Source organism: Aphidius gifuensis, linkage group LG4 (genome assembly GCF_014905175.1).
Source record: "Aphidius gifuensis isolate YNYX2018 linkage group LG4, ASM1490517v1, whole genome shotgun sequence".
NCBI classification, from domain to species: Eukaryota; Metazoa; Arthropoda; class Insecta; order Hymenoptera; family Braconidae; genus Aphidius; species Aphidius gifuensis.
Window position 1 is genome coordinate 20,014,970 of NC_057791.1, and position 16,303 is coordinate 20,031,272.

General features: G+C 27.9%; 1 protein-coding gene across 7 annotated transcripts in view; it reads left to right on the forward strand.

The window, feature by feature from the left end:
• LOC122855527 (teneurin-m) overlaps positions 1–16,303 on the forward strand; it is a 306,365-nt gene that overhangs the window by 194,092 nt on the left and 95,970 nt on the right. For 2 of the 7 annotated variants that reach the window (XM_044156964.1, XM_044156965.1), the window contains exon 1: positions 2,121–2,934. The exons of the other annotated variants lie outside the window; for them this stretch is intronic. In XM_044156964.1, the coding sequence (XP_044012899.1) occupies positions 2,922–2,934 (13 nt within the window). In that variant the 5' untranslated portion in view covers positions 2,121–2,921. Of the gene's footprint in view, positions 1–2,120; positions 2,935–16,303 lie in introns of those variants that run through there. 7 annotated transcript variants of the gene reach the window in all.

Below are 16,303 nucleotides of genomic sequence, written 5' to 3' on the forward strand. Positions count from 1 at the left end.
TATACTTTGAACTTACTTATAATATAAATAGACGTATCATTGATCTAAAGTCAAATCCCTTTTATTCAAACACTCATACAAATATAAATTTTTTTTTTTTAAAGTGATAATGTTTATATGTATTTAACAAAATAGAAAAATTTCATTACAATGACGAAGGATGTTAATCGTGACGCATCATCTTTGAATAAAATTAAAAATAAAAAATATTTATTCCCTTCCTCACTATCATTGGCCACACCTGAAAGGCCAATAATACCAAACACATCATTCAGCCACTCGTTGTCACAGTGACTTGCCCTTTTTTGTTTTTTTTTCTATTATTATTTTTATATTCATGAAGAGTGAATATAAATAAAAATTAAAATATGATAACATTGAAAATGTGTGACTCTTTAAAGTAAAAAAAAAAAACATTGTATATTTATAAAAATAGTCACATGAATAAAGCATATTTTCATTATAAATTTTCTTTTTGTTATTGATCACAAAAACATAATAAAAATACAATATTGTTTTTGAATATATAAAATATAAAATAAATTTATTATATTAATTTTATTAATTTTTTTTTTTTTCATTTATTTATTTATTTAATAATTTGAAAAAAAAAAATAATGATAAAAAAAATAATTCAATCAGATTAAAACTGTCAATTATATTTTTTATTTCATCTAATAATAAACGACAAAATAAATAAATAAAAAATAATTTTTAAAAAGTGGTACAGTCAAGATATCTGGCATCCTGTTTCTAAGGACCCTAGTCACAATGACATCCAATCGTGACTCGTCATCTAACTTTAACGCGTTAGAGTTGTTGGCGTTATAGTCACACCTGAAACAGCTGATTATGTCAGTCGTGGGTAACTTTTATTATCTTACTCTCTCTTTCTCTTTCTCACATGGCATCATATTGTGGCTTTTTTTTTTTTTTATCAGATGTTGAGTCGTATAGCCAGAGGTAACGATACAGAGAGCGAAAGAGAGAGGAGACACACAAACCCACACACTGGCCATCATTTGCTACTGTATACTCATATACAATCACATCGTATTTTATATGTACACCAGATATCTTTTAACTCGCCTCTGGGTAACTATATAACACCCAAGCCAGTTAGTCAGAATGAATGGACCGAATGAATCGCGAGAACCAATTAAGGATTAAGTCCAAGGGTGGCCTCGATCCCTTATATACTTTTCTTTTTCCTTTACCTTTTCTTTCATTTTCTTTTTTTTTTTTTTCTTTAATTTTATTTATCTCTTTTCTTCGTATCTTCACTGAATTCCTGATCATCCAAAATTTCTGATACGAAAAATACATTTAGCTACCGTTTTTTAAAATAATTAATTAAATTACATTTCAAATTAAAATTTCTTTAATTCGATAAGAGAGAAATTTAAGAATTTAGTAAGTGAGATATGAGATTATTGATAAAATTGAATATTTATGACTTTTTAAAATTATCTGTCGAATTTAATAATTTATTTCTCGCACGTTGAAAATAAAATATTAATAAATCATGTGAAAGATAAAAAGAAAATCCCTTAATTATCGTTGGAGAAAAAAAAAAAAAAAAGGTAAATAGTGGACATAAGTAAATTTCGAGTGTACTATGTGATCCTGGGACACATCTTGTTTACTCTTCAACATTTGACACACACGTATTCACAATGTTGGCTATATATGAAGATAACTCTTAGTCCTCTAGAGTCGTGTCGTTAGGGTATAGTCTCATGGGGTGGGATAGCAGAGTGCCGATTTAGGGGATGAGGAATGTAGAAATGTTGGCAATAAGTGAGATAGAAAATGAGGGTGATGTGAGGTGGCAGTGGCAGTGGTATAGTGGTGATGGTAGTGGTGGTGGTTGAAGAGTATAGAACCCCAAACCAACGGTGCGGCTACGTCGACGGTGGTTGATGGACGATGCTGGGTTTCTACTTCACCATATAGCCTATATTAACTTTATATATATATATGTGAATTTTTGTATATTTTTTACTCAATGTGCATAGTATTTCCGCGCTCGCGACGGCGCATTTAATAATGATAAATAATGCGCATGCGTTGTGTGGGAGTTGAGCAGCAACTTGGGTCGAACGAGGACGAAGACCACCAGTGCACTTTACGCTCTTGAGTTGTCGGTATTATTCGTATTTTATTTATAATTAAAAATAATACAAAAATCATTAATAATTAATCATTTATAAATAATACAATTACCGGCCTATTGTTACATACATCAAGTTTATCATTGTTGTTTCTTTTTTTTTTTTTAGTTATTTTTCTTTTTATTTTCTTTCTGATTTTTTTTTCCATCAGCTTAATAAATCTACTGATAGACTTGTTTATCTATAGATTACTGTGCGTATAAAAAAAATTGATAATTTAATTACAATTATTTGAAAAAAAAAATATGAATTTTTAAAAAACAAAAATTTTAATAGAAAAATTTTAAATGTTATTTTGAATGTGGTGGAACTTGAAGTCGCCATTTTGGTTGTTGAAAAAGCTCTCTCATCTCCAATGTCTGGACTAGTGAAAAAGTCCTCCTGACAGTGTGCTTGCTGAATTTTTTTGGCTATCGAGTTTTTGATATCATCATCATACAGATAAATTTTTTTTTTTAATTCTTTTTTTCTCTCTCATTTGGTCATTGACCGAATGTTAAAAGTTTAGTGATAATACAATTGTTAATTATTCTTCTTGGATATATAAATATACAATTTAATAATATATACTGAGAAAATATATCATTGAGGATTAAGAGAATTTAATATTTTTAATTTTTAATAACAAGAGGATCACTGATAGTAGTGACATCTTTCATGATGGTGATTTAAGTGGTCGTGTATTATTTAGTGTTATCATTGTGCAATGATAAAAACGAGATACATAGCTGTAGAATTAGAGGATCAATGTACCAGCAAGGTGAGCTTTAATTTTTTTTTTTTTTTTATATTTTTTTAATTTGTTTTTATTGAAAAGATTATTACTTGCTGTAAATTGGACCCACCCTGCCCCAATATCTTTACGTTGTCTTTCGTTCAGTGATGGTTGTTGTCCTCTTTTTTTTTTCCTTTTTTTTCTGCTGTTTTACCAGTTGTTAACCCCCTTCTCAGTATCCCCACCACGCCCACAGTGATACCAGAGTTCGTTATTGCCCGGAACGTGCCTCGAAATCAACTCTTTTTTTAGTTTTTTTTAATTAAATATTTTATATTTTTTTTTGTTGTTTTTGCAAATGTCTTCATTATTTTTATTTAATTTAACACGCTGTTTTTTTTTTCTTTCGTTTTTTTGGGAGGAATCTTTGATCATTTGAGATAAAGGTCTCAGAGAACTGCTTCAATTTAAAATTGCAGTTTGGAATTTTATCAATTTTTTTGTTGTTGTTATTGATTCTTTTATTTCTAATTTTAATCATGCTGTGGTTTATGATTATTCGATACGGTTTTCTGCGTTTTTTTTTTTATTTCTTGCTGTTTGTTGGTTGGGCAAAACTTTATCGATTCAAGCAGCACAGATTGGAACTCAAGCGAACCTCCGGCTTCATAGTCGTCCACCGCGTCTGCTGTCCAAACTGTCGCGTCTTTTTTTTTTTTCTTCATTTTCTTCTTCTTCGTCTTCTTCTTCTACTTATTCCTCTCAAGTTTTTCTATTTTCTTTGATATTTTTTTTTCTCCTCGACCAAGTCTCGTTTACTTAGTAATGTTGTATGTCGAGTGGTCTTTCTAGACCTTGGTTTTCTTCTTCACTTACCATCTACCTTGATAAAAATTACGTCAATCTTTGAAACTTTTTATTTTTTTTTTTATCTATAATATTTTCTGATTATATCAAATTACTTTTTTGTAAATAAAATATTATTTACTCATTTGTTGTTATTATGTATTTTTAATCTTCTTATTTATTTATTTTTTCAAATGATTTAATTTTATTTATTTATCTGCGTTTAATCGACTGGATAGTTATTAAAATTTTTTATCAAAAACGGATTTAGTTTAAAAAAAAATGAGTTGTCGAGTTCGATGAATTTTATCGGATCGGTTTGTTAATACTTCCTAAATAATGTAAATATTCAACGGCAATTGCGACAAACAAAAATTCAGTAAAAACGTTTTTTAAACGTGACCTGAACATTTAAACGTGCTTTATAATTTTTTTTTGATATAAAACTATTTATGCAGCAATCAATCAATATACAACATAAACGTGCAATAATTACATAAAAAAATACAAATAATTAAATTATAAAAAAATGTAATTATAATTATTAATAATTTATTCATTAATATTTGTAAAACATCAACTGAATGATTGTTTAGTTAATTGTGTTAAATAAACGTGGTTTTTGATGAAATTAATTTTGATGAAGATAAACTAATAAAATTTTCATTTTTGTTAATTATTCATTGGATGTTAAGTGGTGTTGGTTATATACATGATAAAGTCAAATTTACGCTTCAAACGATTGATAAAATTTATACACAAATACAAATATAAAATTTCTAACAAAAAATTAAATTAAAAATTTATAAATCAATAATAATAATAATCTCATGAACATTATTATTCATCAAAAATTATATTTTTAATAAAAACAATAATTTAAAAACTTTTAAACAAATTTATAACAAAAAAAAAAAATATATATGCCATATACAAAAACTTTTATTTGCAATACTCACTTGAAAAATTTATTCAAGAGCTATTTTAAGAAAAAAAAAAAAAAAAAAAACAAAGAATGATAAAGTGCCAAGATTTATTACATGGCAAAATAATAATAAAATAAATTTTAATATTATTTTTTATTTTTATTTAAATATGATTGAATAGAAAGTAGTTGTTCATTAATAAAGACATTAACTCGCTAAACATTTGTCTCATAAACTCAAATATAAATGTTGAAAGAAAATGATATACCATAATAACATTATTTACACTCAAGCACCCTCGAAAATTCTATGATACACACAGTGTGTTTTCATTGTCATCGATTTGGGAATAGACAATAAAGGATGATGGGGCCACACGTATATGTATTTGCTTGCACACGCAGTATGTCGACGAGGCAAACAAACGGCCAACAACAACTACAACAACTATATACAATAATAATAATAACAGGAACAACGACGACAACGACAACGGTATTTTAATGAAAACAAATGCAACTTGTATATCCTTTTACCCCTTTACCATCTTTAACATTGTACTGGACTAAACCCTCAACACACAAAACAACGATAAATATAGACAGACAAATAATAATAATAAAAAAAGTAATATTAAAAAACTAGTTTTATACATTTTTATGTAGTGTTGTATGTGGTGTATATTCACACACGTTAGTTATTGTTCCAAGTGTGTTAGTGCCCTGAAGGCAGCACGTGCCATCACCATTGCCAGAAGCAATACAAAAATACTTGCAGCGCGAAAATAATGACACATGCCTCACCATGTGGGGTAGAAAAAGAATGAGTTTATTCGTGACAAGGGGGTAGTAGGGGGATAAAAAAATCCAGAATGAAAGACATGATGATTGAGGAGAAAAAAAAAATCATATATATACCCATACATTCGAGGGTTGGTCAGAGCTTTTTTTGTGCTTTTTATTCATATATATATCATTCATCCCCTTATTTAAAAAAAAATTAAAGAAAGAAAAAAAACATGATGACAAAAAAATTAAAAAATCTGTAATGGAGATAAAACTATTAGGATATTGAATTTGTTATAAAATTTATTGAAATATATCATAATTAAATAATAGTACAAAAGTAATTTTAGTAGTTTTTTTTTTTCTTTTTTGAGATGAGCTTAAAAATTTTTCATTTAATATATCAATAAAATTCAAATAATATATTTTAATTATCAATAAAATTTATTAAATTGTTGTTATGATTATTTTCAAGTATTATAATAATTAACATTGATGAATCATTGAATGAGCTTTTATAGTTTGAACCGACAATCAATAAACGCACATTTAATGTGTCTACAGTTAATCGAATGAATGAGAAATGAATCGCGGTATAATTTCTTTGGTCTTTGCCGGTTAATATCAGTCCATTAAATAATAATAATATATATAAATAAATATATATATAAAGGGTCAATGTACCGAAATATCGTTGTATTAAACATTGTCTTTAATATGGCAGTCAGGCATGCAAATGTACAACGAGTCATCTATGTATTATCTGTCTTTGTCGACAGGTTTAACTGCATCGATTTTCATACATATTTATATATATATATATATATTTATTCAATGCACGTTCACGTCCTGTGTACGAGTTATTTACGCATATGTAAGTTGTCGTTGTCGATGAGAAACTTGACTCATTTGTAAATAAAGTTTTTTTTATCATTTTTATTTAACGTATTATAAACTTTATTCAGTATGTATAAATTTTACATTTTTTATTATTTTTTATCATTAATTTATGCAATGTATAAATTGTGTGTGTATATTTTTTTTAAATACATATTTATTTCTTAACTTCATTAATATTTTATACTAATTTTTTAATTACTGGTGATAATGTCTTGATTTTAAAACCAAAGCTTTCTCTACTAAGTATACTTGTTTATGTTGAAAAAAAATATCTCATTAATGTTTAAATTATTTTTTTATTTCATTATCTTTATGGATATATATTATTTTTAATTCCATTTTAGATTAAATATAAAATATATTAATGGAAGTATATTATTGATAAATTTTTTTCTCTATTTTCAAGTATTAAAATTATTTATTAGGTGATTATCTTTTTTTTTTTTTCCTCTAAATGAATAAAAGATTAAGAATCGAGATTTTTTTTTTTCTATTTATCTTTCTGCTGTAGAACAGATGACCTCATGAACTTTTATATATTATATTTTTGTTCTCTATATTATTAAATTGATTATTTTTTTTTTTTTTATCTTATTTTTCTTATAGTCGAGAAAGTCTAGTTGTGTCATACATTAAACTCATCCGTCATAGAAAAAAATAAATAAAATAAAGTGTGTTTTATTTAGTATAAATAATTTTATTTGTTGGATGAAATAAATACAGGGAAAAAAAATAAATTTTTCACTGCCAGCAATAAAAGTTAATTTCATTTTTTTCGTTTTAAAAATTTGCGCGATTTTATTCTTTCAGTGTAGTCATCAAATTTATCGTTAAATTTGCATTAAATTAATAAAAAACAAGCATAAAATATGCATCACCAATAAGTTGTTATTATTATAATTTTTTTTTTTTTCAACAACTCCCCCAAGTGATATCTAAATTATCGTATTAAATTTTTTTTCTTTATTGTGTTACTTTTTTTTCATCGCCTCAACATCCTTTCTTCAATTTTGTGTGTTTGGTGTTACCGTGACGTCTATAAATCATAAAATACTTTTCCGCTTCATAAATTTCTATGTTAGTAATATTATCTACTTTTTTTATATTTATATTTTGTTTTTTTTTATTATTATTTCATTTTCTGAATTTAACAAAATGATATTCTGAGTGGGAGAACAATTCAACATTCAGACAAACTGCCGGGTAAAAGAAAGAAATCAAAGGGGTTGGAAAACTTGTGAGCCGTAACTTTGTTGGGGTAGAATCGTTTGTAACAATCGATTTATTACGTTACAATGTACATATATCATGGCAAGTGCGTGATGTAAGGTGAATGATACTTCAAGTAGAAATTATCTAGAAACAATTTTTTTTTTCTCCTAATAAAAACAAAATATTATTGCTCTTTGTTTATATCAGGAAATATTTTTTTCTATTATTTATCTATAGTTAGAAATCATTGTGTTAATATAATCTTAAAATTTCCTTGGCTGACAATATAAATGATTTATTTATTTCTTATATATCCTCAAGAAAAATAAGTATATATATTTGTTTTATATTTCGAATTCCGAAATGGTGTCTAGAACAGGATATGTACAGTACAACCCCTCCATTAAAATACAGTAAAGCTCTTAATATATAGCCCTTCATCTACCTTTCATTTATTTTTTTTTCCACCCTTCGTATATATACGAATTTAACGAATCACTGATTAATTACATTTAGGGAGAAAATAAGAAGATTTTTATCTTCAATCGTTTGACTTGTATATGCACTATTATTTGCTTGTGTGTATTAAAATAATAAAAACAACAAAATTAAAATTTAAAAAAAAAAATAAATAAATATATGATATCAAATTAAAATAAAATAAAAAATCCAAAAACATGGAGTCGGTATTCTGATGCGTGCATGGGTCACACTTTCACGCGATTGTTGACGAAAATTGCGGCTATATAATTTTATATGACCCTTTTATTTGCTAGTGATCACGCTATTCAATTTGTGCTGTTAATTTTTTTTCTCTGCTCTCACTGTGTACATTTTTTTTTTTATCGTTATTTCAAATATAATATAATTTTATTGAGTCATTACATCTCATCAGGAATTATTTCTCATGATTCTTAGTATGGTGTTTTTTTTATTAAAGGGAATACACATTTCGTATGAGCTTTTATGATTCAGTAATGATTCACGCAAGCAAGTGTTGTTTACTCATTTTATTATTTAATATATATATTGGATAGATCGTTTTTTTTTTCCTTTGTAGAGGTATAACATGTCGACTTGTTGACTATTTCGTAAATGATGTTTGGCCTAATACGGAAAAAGGGAAAACTTATACAGATAATGAGGGTAACCAAGGTTCTTCGGGGGATTTTCTTCCAGCCAAACATGAATGTCACAAATCACTCTAAGCGCATGGTATTTAGATGGAAGAAAAAAAAAGAAACTATATAGGTAAAAACCCGTCGGCTTTGCCTTGGTAAATTAGTCGTATCCTCCCTCGCTATGTTTTCTTAAATCCAAATTTATTGCTCATTTCAAACCAGCATAAGCCTTTAACGTTCATTTTATTCATTTTTTTTTTTATTTTATATTAATTTTTCGTTTTATGGTTTTTTTTTGTACTAGTTAAGAAGTAAAGTTGGCTGTTTTAACACTTTGTGGCTGAACACCAGTGTAAATCAAGCAGACGTTTTATAACCACCAGATTAGTGATCGTGCCGCGAGTATTTATTGGAGCGTTATAGTGCTAAGGGTTTCGCACATATCCGGCGTGTGGCTTTTGAAGTTAAACAGCATGGTCAAGGAGTTGTTGAATGATACGATTAAAATAACCCTACGGTTCATTGCATGTTTACTCAGCATTTTGACAATAAAAATATTATTTTTTTTTTCCCATTTTGCTTTATGATTAAAAATTCCATAAAAAAATTGAATTGAATTTTTTTTCTACATACCATTTTTCATTTTTTATACGGACCACTTATTTTACAGATAAAATTATTGAAAATATAATTTAAAACATAAATTATATTGTCTATGTAAAATAAAAATTCAGATGGTATGAATTCTATATGTAATAATAATGTTATTCTGCAATATTCTCGCATATATAGAAAATTTATAGTGTTTGTCATAAAACGATGAAGAGCAGAAAGGGAGCAATGATATAAGTTTGGAGTTGTACGATGTCCGGTTTAACTCTGAAATCGAAATGCCTTGGTAATATTCCCCTAGGTCCATTTAATACTTGATGCCAATATATAGAGGCATGTGTGTATTACATGAACCCTAAAACAATATCACAAATATATAGCCCAACATAAATATACACACATTCTCATACAAAAGTGGACGAGAATATGACGAGATATCATAAAAATTTTCTACCAAAGTGGGAAATCAAAAAAATAAAGAAAAATAGGGACACTAAAATCAAATAAAAAAAGTTTATTTATTTATTTTTATTTGTTTATTTATTTGTTTATATATTTTATTGTTATACATTTTTTATTTTCATTATTTACAATTATATTAAAAGAAAATTTCTACAATTTCATTAAGAAACTTTTGTGAATACAGAATTGTCTGTTTCAAATTTTGTTTTTTTTTTTTTTTTGCTTAAATTAAAATAAAGAATAAAAGTAGACGTACTGATTCTTTGTTCTGATTACAACTGGGACCATTGAACGAAAACTTGTACTTGGAAGTAGGTAAGAAAGGAATAAGAGTGAAAAATAAAGAAAAAAGTTTAGAATTGAAACAAGCGAAAATAGAAGTAAAAAGTTGGCAGTCTGATTTTGTTGGAATGGGAATTAATATTTCAGTGAGTAACGCGTAACTAACCGGAAATAACCGCGGGCGTCGTTCTCGTAAAATTGTGAATTTTGCTAATCTTACTTTCGGCTGAAACTAATTCAACGATGAAGGGAAGTGTATGAGAAAATGAATTTGTTCGCTCTCTCTTCTTTACATTTTCAAATGACGTTAAATTTTCAACCTTCAATTTACATATTCATGGACAGTCCGAATGCAATAACAATTCAATATTCGTCAAGCTTGAAATTACATTGTCGAAAGTTTTGTTTTTATTTTAACAATTAATTTCCCTAAAAAAAAAAAAAAAAAATAGTTTTCAAGAAAAAATATTATATTTATTTTATATTATTATCTTTTGATGTTGATTTTATTTTTTTTTTTTTATGACAATAATTTATTCTTCAATAAAAAGCAATATCTCATTAATTTTTGAATAACTGAATCAATCTTGAGTTATCGATTTCAAAAAAAAAGAAAATAAAATCAACTAGGTTCTTCAGGATTAAATAATCCAGAAAGAATACAAAAGATGAGAAAAAAAAAATGATAATAATCATCATTATAATAAAAGAGAATAAAAGCTCTTCGAAGTGGGCTCTTTGGTTCGTTAGTGACTTTATAATAATGAGAATTTCTTGAGTTAAATGTAGAGAAGAGATTCGCAATTGGCAGAAAGAAAAAAAAATGAAATAATAAAATTAAAAAAAATAAATGAAATCATCTCTAATCACTGCCCTTGGTTGGTGGTGCCACGCAAAAGAAGCATCGACTCAGCAATATCGTTGAAAGAAAAGCTTTCGCAAGCAAGAAAACGAGCTGAATAAAAATAAAAGTAAAGAAAAATTATATCCTTTTTTATTTTTAAAAATAAAAGAAAATGAGTAGAGGATCGAGACGATATAAAAGACGAGGCGCAAAGCGCAGACAGCGTAAAGAAAAGTTGCCAAGGCTCGCTTGAAAAATCTTCGATGAGTTTCTCCGGATTTTTTGAGTCATTTTTTTTTTTATTCCTCTTGAAGAAAAATAATAATAAAAATAAAAATAATTTATATATAGACTTTATTTTACTACAGTCTATACACAGTTGAAAATAAAAAAAAAAAAAAAAAAATTGACAGGAATAAGATAATAAGAAGGGTTTCGTATACTCTAATCACAAAGTGTTAAATTAATGGCTGTTTCGTATGACTGCGCATGCGTATAATATTTGTCTCTGTCTATCAATATCTAATTCACCCCACAGGAGACCTACCACGAAACCATAAAACATTCAACTTGGCCTCGTCTTCAGCTATAGCCACACGGTGAAGTAAAAGCGTTATAGCTCCACAGGATTCTGTCAGACTTCGAGTCAAGTGGCCGTAAAAGGATTTTCCTGCAATACGAACACATTTTGGTGTGTGCGTTGAGATATCTAGTAGTCACCTCCTGCAGCCATATAAGCATCCAACAAACATCTGCACTCTACACACATATACCCATCACGTTAAAAATTCTCAAGAAGATACTTTATCTTTTTTCAACATTTCGAAATACATTTTATTTCTCCATTTCGTGTATATAAAGTAAAAAATATATATCAGTATTTACAGTTTTAACACAGTACAACCTCAATTCTTAAGAATTTCATAGTATAGATTTCGCATTGGTGAAAAAAAAAATACGTCGCACGTAAAAATCCGAGAATTCCCGAAGTGGCTTGAAGCAAGAGGGTGCGGTCTGGTGATGTTGAGGCTCGATCGGTGCTGTGCTTTGCTGTGACTAGGGTCGATCGTGGCGCTAAAGGGGAGAAGGGCGCCACCACCTACCTCACTAACCCCTATTCACCTACCCACTCACTCATCCACTCACTCACTCAACCCCATGACGATGGAATATAGTCGTGTGCTTTTTACCACTACTTTTAAACTTGATATACACCCTGTATGTATGATACATAAATAACAATATTGGTGTTTTTTGTATAAGCACACACATTTTCCTTGAGCAACTACTGAACATTGCAAGCATAGATGTAGAATATATATATACTTTTCGATTTGATATATAAATGTGCGAGTTTACTCTAGCGTAGTATATAGTAGCTGTGATATAGATTGGAACTTCTGAGTCGGTATAACTCACCCTGTCGATGATAGTCGAACGCGCGAAAGAGTAAGATGAAATTGAGTCACCACGAAATCGATATTGACTAGCCATAGGATAACAAATGTGAATTCACGGATGAAATTTGGCTTTCAAAATGGAAATTCTCTATATCATAGCATGTTGCTGTCAAGCTGGATGAGTTCACTTATTATATATATCTAAATAATTCCGTTTCTCTTTTATTTTTTATTTTTTTTATTAAAAATAAACACGAAGGTATATTTGAAAAAAATAAATTTAATGATTTTTAGAAAACTAAAGGTTTTTCAATTTGTTGAATCAATTTTGACCTAATTCAGTAGCTAACTGATATTTCATTCGTTTCCGGTACCTTGCACGCAGGAATTTTAGATAATTCACGGATGCATTGGTGCGTGTGTATTATATACCCGTGGGTTCGTGACGTATCAGTGGATAAGCTCAGCATGTTACGTGATCAACCTAGAGAGAAAGTTAGAATATAAGAGAGAGAGAGATAGAGATCCAAACATCAAGGATCACGCGACAGCAAATGATGACCAACACAAGCTTTTGGTTGAACAAATTGCGCATGGAATTAGGGTTTACCAACGTTTCAAACATACTATGACACAGTCTCTGTCAAACCATTTGTGTAATGTATACAGATATATATTCAGGAAACATGATACTTTGATTTTTGATCAGGCTTGGATTTTAGGCTTCAAATGCTCAACCAATTGAACAATCACACTGATGAATTTAACAGAGAAACATTGTCAATATAGCTAGTGTACATATACAAATTCTCAGAGGTCGAAGACTTCTATATACAGTTAAGCTGGATCAAGTCAAGTGATATTGAAGATAGAGGGCAGCATTTGAGCTTTAAACCGTGTAAATCCAATGCCCTTATCAATTCTATCATAGTTGAGTTATCAAGTCTGACTAGGTATTGTTTTCCTAATCTATATATAGATGAATTAATTGTTTCATGTAAATTAATAATATCCAACTTTCGTGACTTTAAATAATTTAAACATCACATTTTTTTTTTGATATTATTATTATTTCAATTGTCATCTTGTTTCATCTTTATCTTTGTTCTTGATCTGATGGATTCTTTATTTAGATCCATTATGTTGTTGTTTCCGTTTTACAAAGTCAGAATGATAGATGACTTGTTTAATCTTATCTATTTTTCTTTCATTGACTCAATCATTTGCACAGTTAAAATAACCACACGATACATGATGATGCAGCGATCAAAAATAGCATCACACTTGATGAATGATTTTAAAATACATGCATCAAGAATAATTTAATAGCCGAGTGTGGGTGTGTACTTGAATGTTAAACTATTTTTATTTTTATAATACCTGATTGTATATAGAATAACATTTAATCAATAAACCCTTCGTATAAAACTATATTTAGCCTGAAGGAAAATTGCAGGATATACTTGGCTCAATGTAATTTTTAGTACATTTAATATTGAGGCATATATTGTTTGTATTTATATTTTCAAAGGTCAAACAAATCATGATAAGTATATACACTGATATTCATGAAAAATTGGATATTTTATTTTTTATAATTTTAACATGATGACGAGCTTGTTGAATAAAATAACATTCACTTTTAACAACTAGCCATTATGATAAAGTTAAATTTTTTTACTAATTAACACTCATGCATTAATGGTTATTACCAAAAACTTTCCAGACATACTTGTCTATAATCTGTAACTATAATTATAAATGTTATTTTAAGTTTTTCATAATGCACATCAGCTGATAGGCTTATCTATAAAATTATAAAATTACATAATAGAATCGTCATATGTATGTAAAAATAAAAGATGGATATTACTTATCAGCTTTGCAAAGGGTGAATTCATGAATAATGCAAATCTTTTTTGGGGTTCAACATCTCAATTTCAATTATCTCTGTGTGGTTTATAATTTAATTAAATTACCCTCAAAAATATATTGCAATATTTTAATTATTATAATTTTATTTATTTATAATAATTTATTAAATTATAATAAATGAAAAAATAAATAATTTGGCGTTTAAGTTTTGTTTTGTTTTTTTTTTTTTTACGCTATATCTTTCATCGAGACTTCATATCGACAATCATACATAAATTGTTAGGTGTCATAGATAGAATGAGAACGAGGTGAACGATAAATGTGCAGAAAGAAATAAATAAAAAAAAAAAAAAAATGAATACAGTAAGAGAGTAGAGGGTAGAAAAAAAATATGAATAAAAAAAAAAGAAAAAAATAAAACACATCACCTGAAAGTGCAGGGAAGAATAGGAATAGCACATTAGCTTGGCGAGCTTTTTCGTGATAAAATATGAAAAGCTTCTTCTCTTATGGCGCAGCTGGCTGAGTTTGAGGTCGGTTTCTTTTTTTACATTTGTCTTTATCTTTTTTTTTTTTTTTTTCTCTTGTATTGTATGTGAACAACAACAACGCGAGTCTCAAGCGATAATGTAGTGGCTTTAGTATAAGTATAAGATCAATACATCGATGAAATACTATAGACTTGTCGACGAGGAAGATGGCCCGTTGGAGAAATTGCTTTTTGTGTCGTTTTAAAATACCACTGCAATATGTACATAAAGCTAGAGCTTGAAAAGCTTTAGTCTCTCATATCTATCTGTTAGTGTATGTATATAGGAAGCCACATTATACATATATACACCAACACATAATCAAAATTTTTAGTCGTCCATCTACCCTATTGATCCATTCTATAATCAGACAGCTTGTTTGGCACCACTATATTTCTGATGCACCACATATACACACATCAGATGATTCAAATATTAAACTCAATCAAAGTTATCAAAAACATTAGTTTGACCTCCCTCAAATATAGTGTTTTTTTTTTTTCTTTTTTTCTATTTTCATTTCCAATAAATATACATTAATTATTTTAATTGAAAATAGTAGTTAATTATCATGTTTTTAGAACTTTATTTATTTATATGAAATTAATTTGATTATAATTAATGTTGGGTTAACAGAAAAAAAAATAGAAAGTTTAATTTAATGATTTTCTAAATTAATAATGAATAATTATTGAAGTTTAATTACTCAATTAAAATGGTCAACTAACCATAATGTCTGTCATTAAAATCACATTTACCAAAACTATCATTTAATATGTGTTAAACTTTTGAATTTCGATTTTATACAATGTAAACTCATAAAGTGAGATAGACGATCAATGATGAATAACTGTTTTTGTGCTAAATAGACCGATGCATCAGAGTGTGTCCAAAACAGAGCATTCGTAAAAGACAGAGAGAATACCTCGTAAATTCTATTAGTCTACGAATGTGCGATGCCACAGAAATTCCTAGTGAAGTAGATAGAATGGAGGACAGTTAGTGCTTGTATATTTTACTCATGTGTTGGCTTGAAGTTATTATCTTTCTCTCTTGCTCTCTTTTAACAGTATGATGTGAAATACAAGTGAATTGCACTTGTATATGTGTTGTACACTAGTTGCAAATTTGACCTGAACCCAAAACAACTACTACTACAATCATGTATTTATTCACAAACATACAACGTACATATTTTCTGTTATACTAAACTGACTTGGACATTAGCAAAATGTTGCTATTATATTGCAAACATGAATCATCTTATATTACGGTTTTTTTTGTTTCGTAAAATATTTGCGGTTGTCATATCTCATCAAAAGAAAATTAGAGAAATTACATCTACAAATGTCATTAGACTGAAAATTTTTTGTTTTAAATTAAAAATGTTTTTTTCTTTTTTTCATTTAAATTAAATAAAAGTAGAAAAATAACATAGCATATCATATGGTAATAAAATTAGTCCACTTGGAAATTATTCATACTAACCAATCATCATTAGTCACCATAACCATGTTGATATTATTAAAACTCTGCAGTTTTTTTCTCCTTTTTTTTTGTTGATAATAATCCAGGACAAATTTTGAATAACTAGAATAAACAAAACATAAATGAAACAA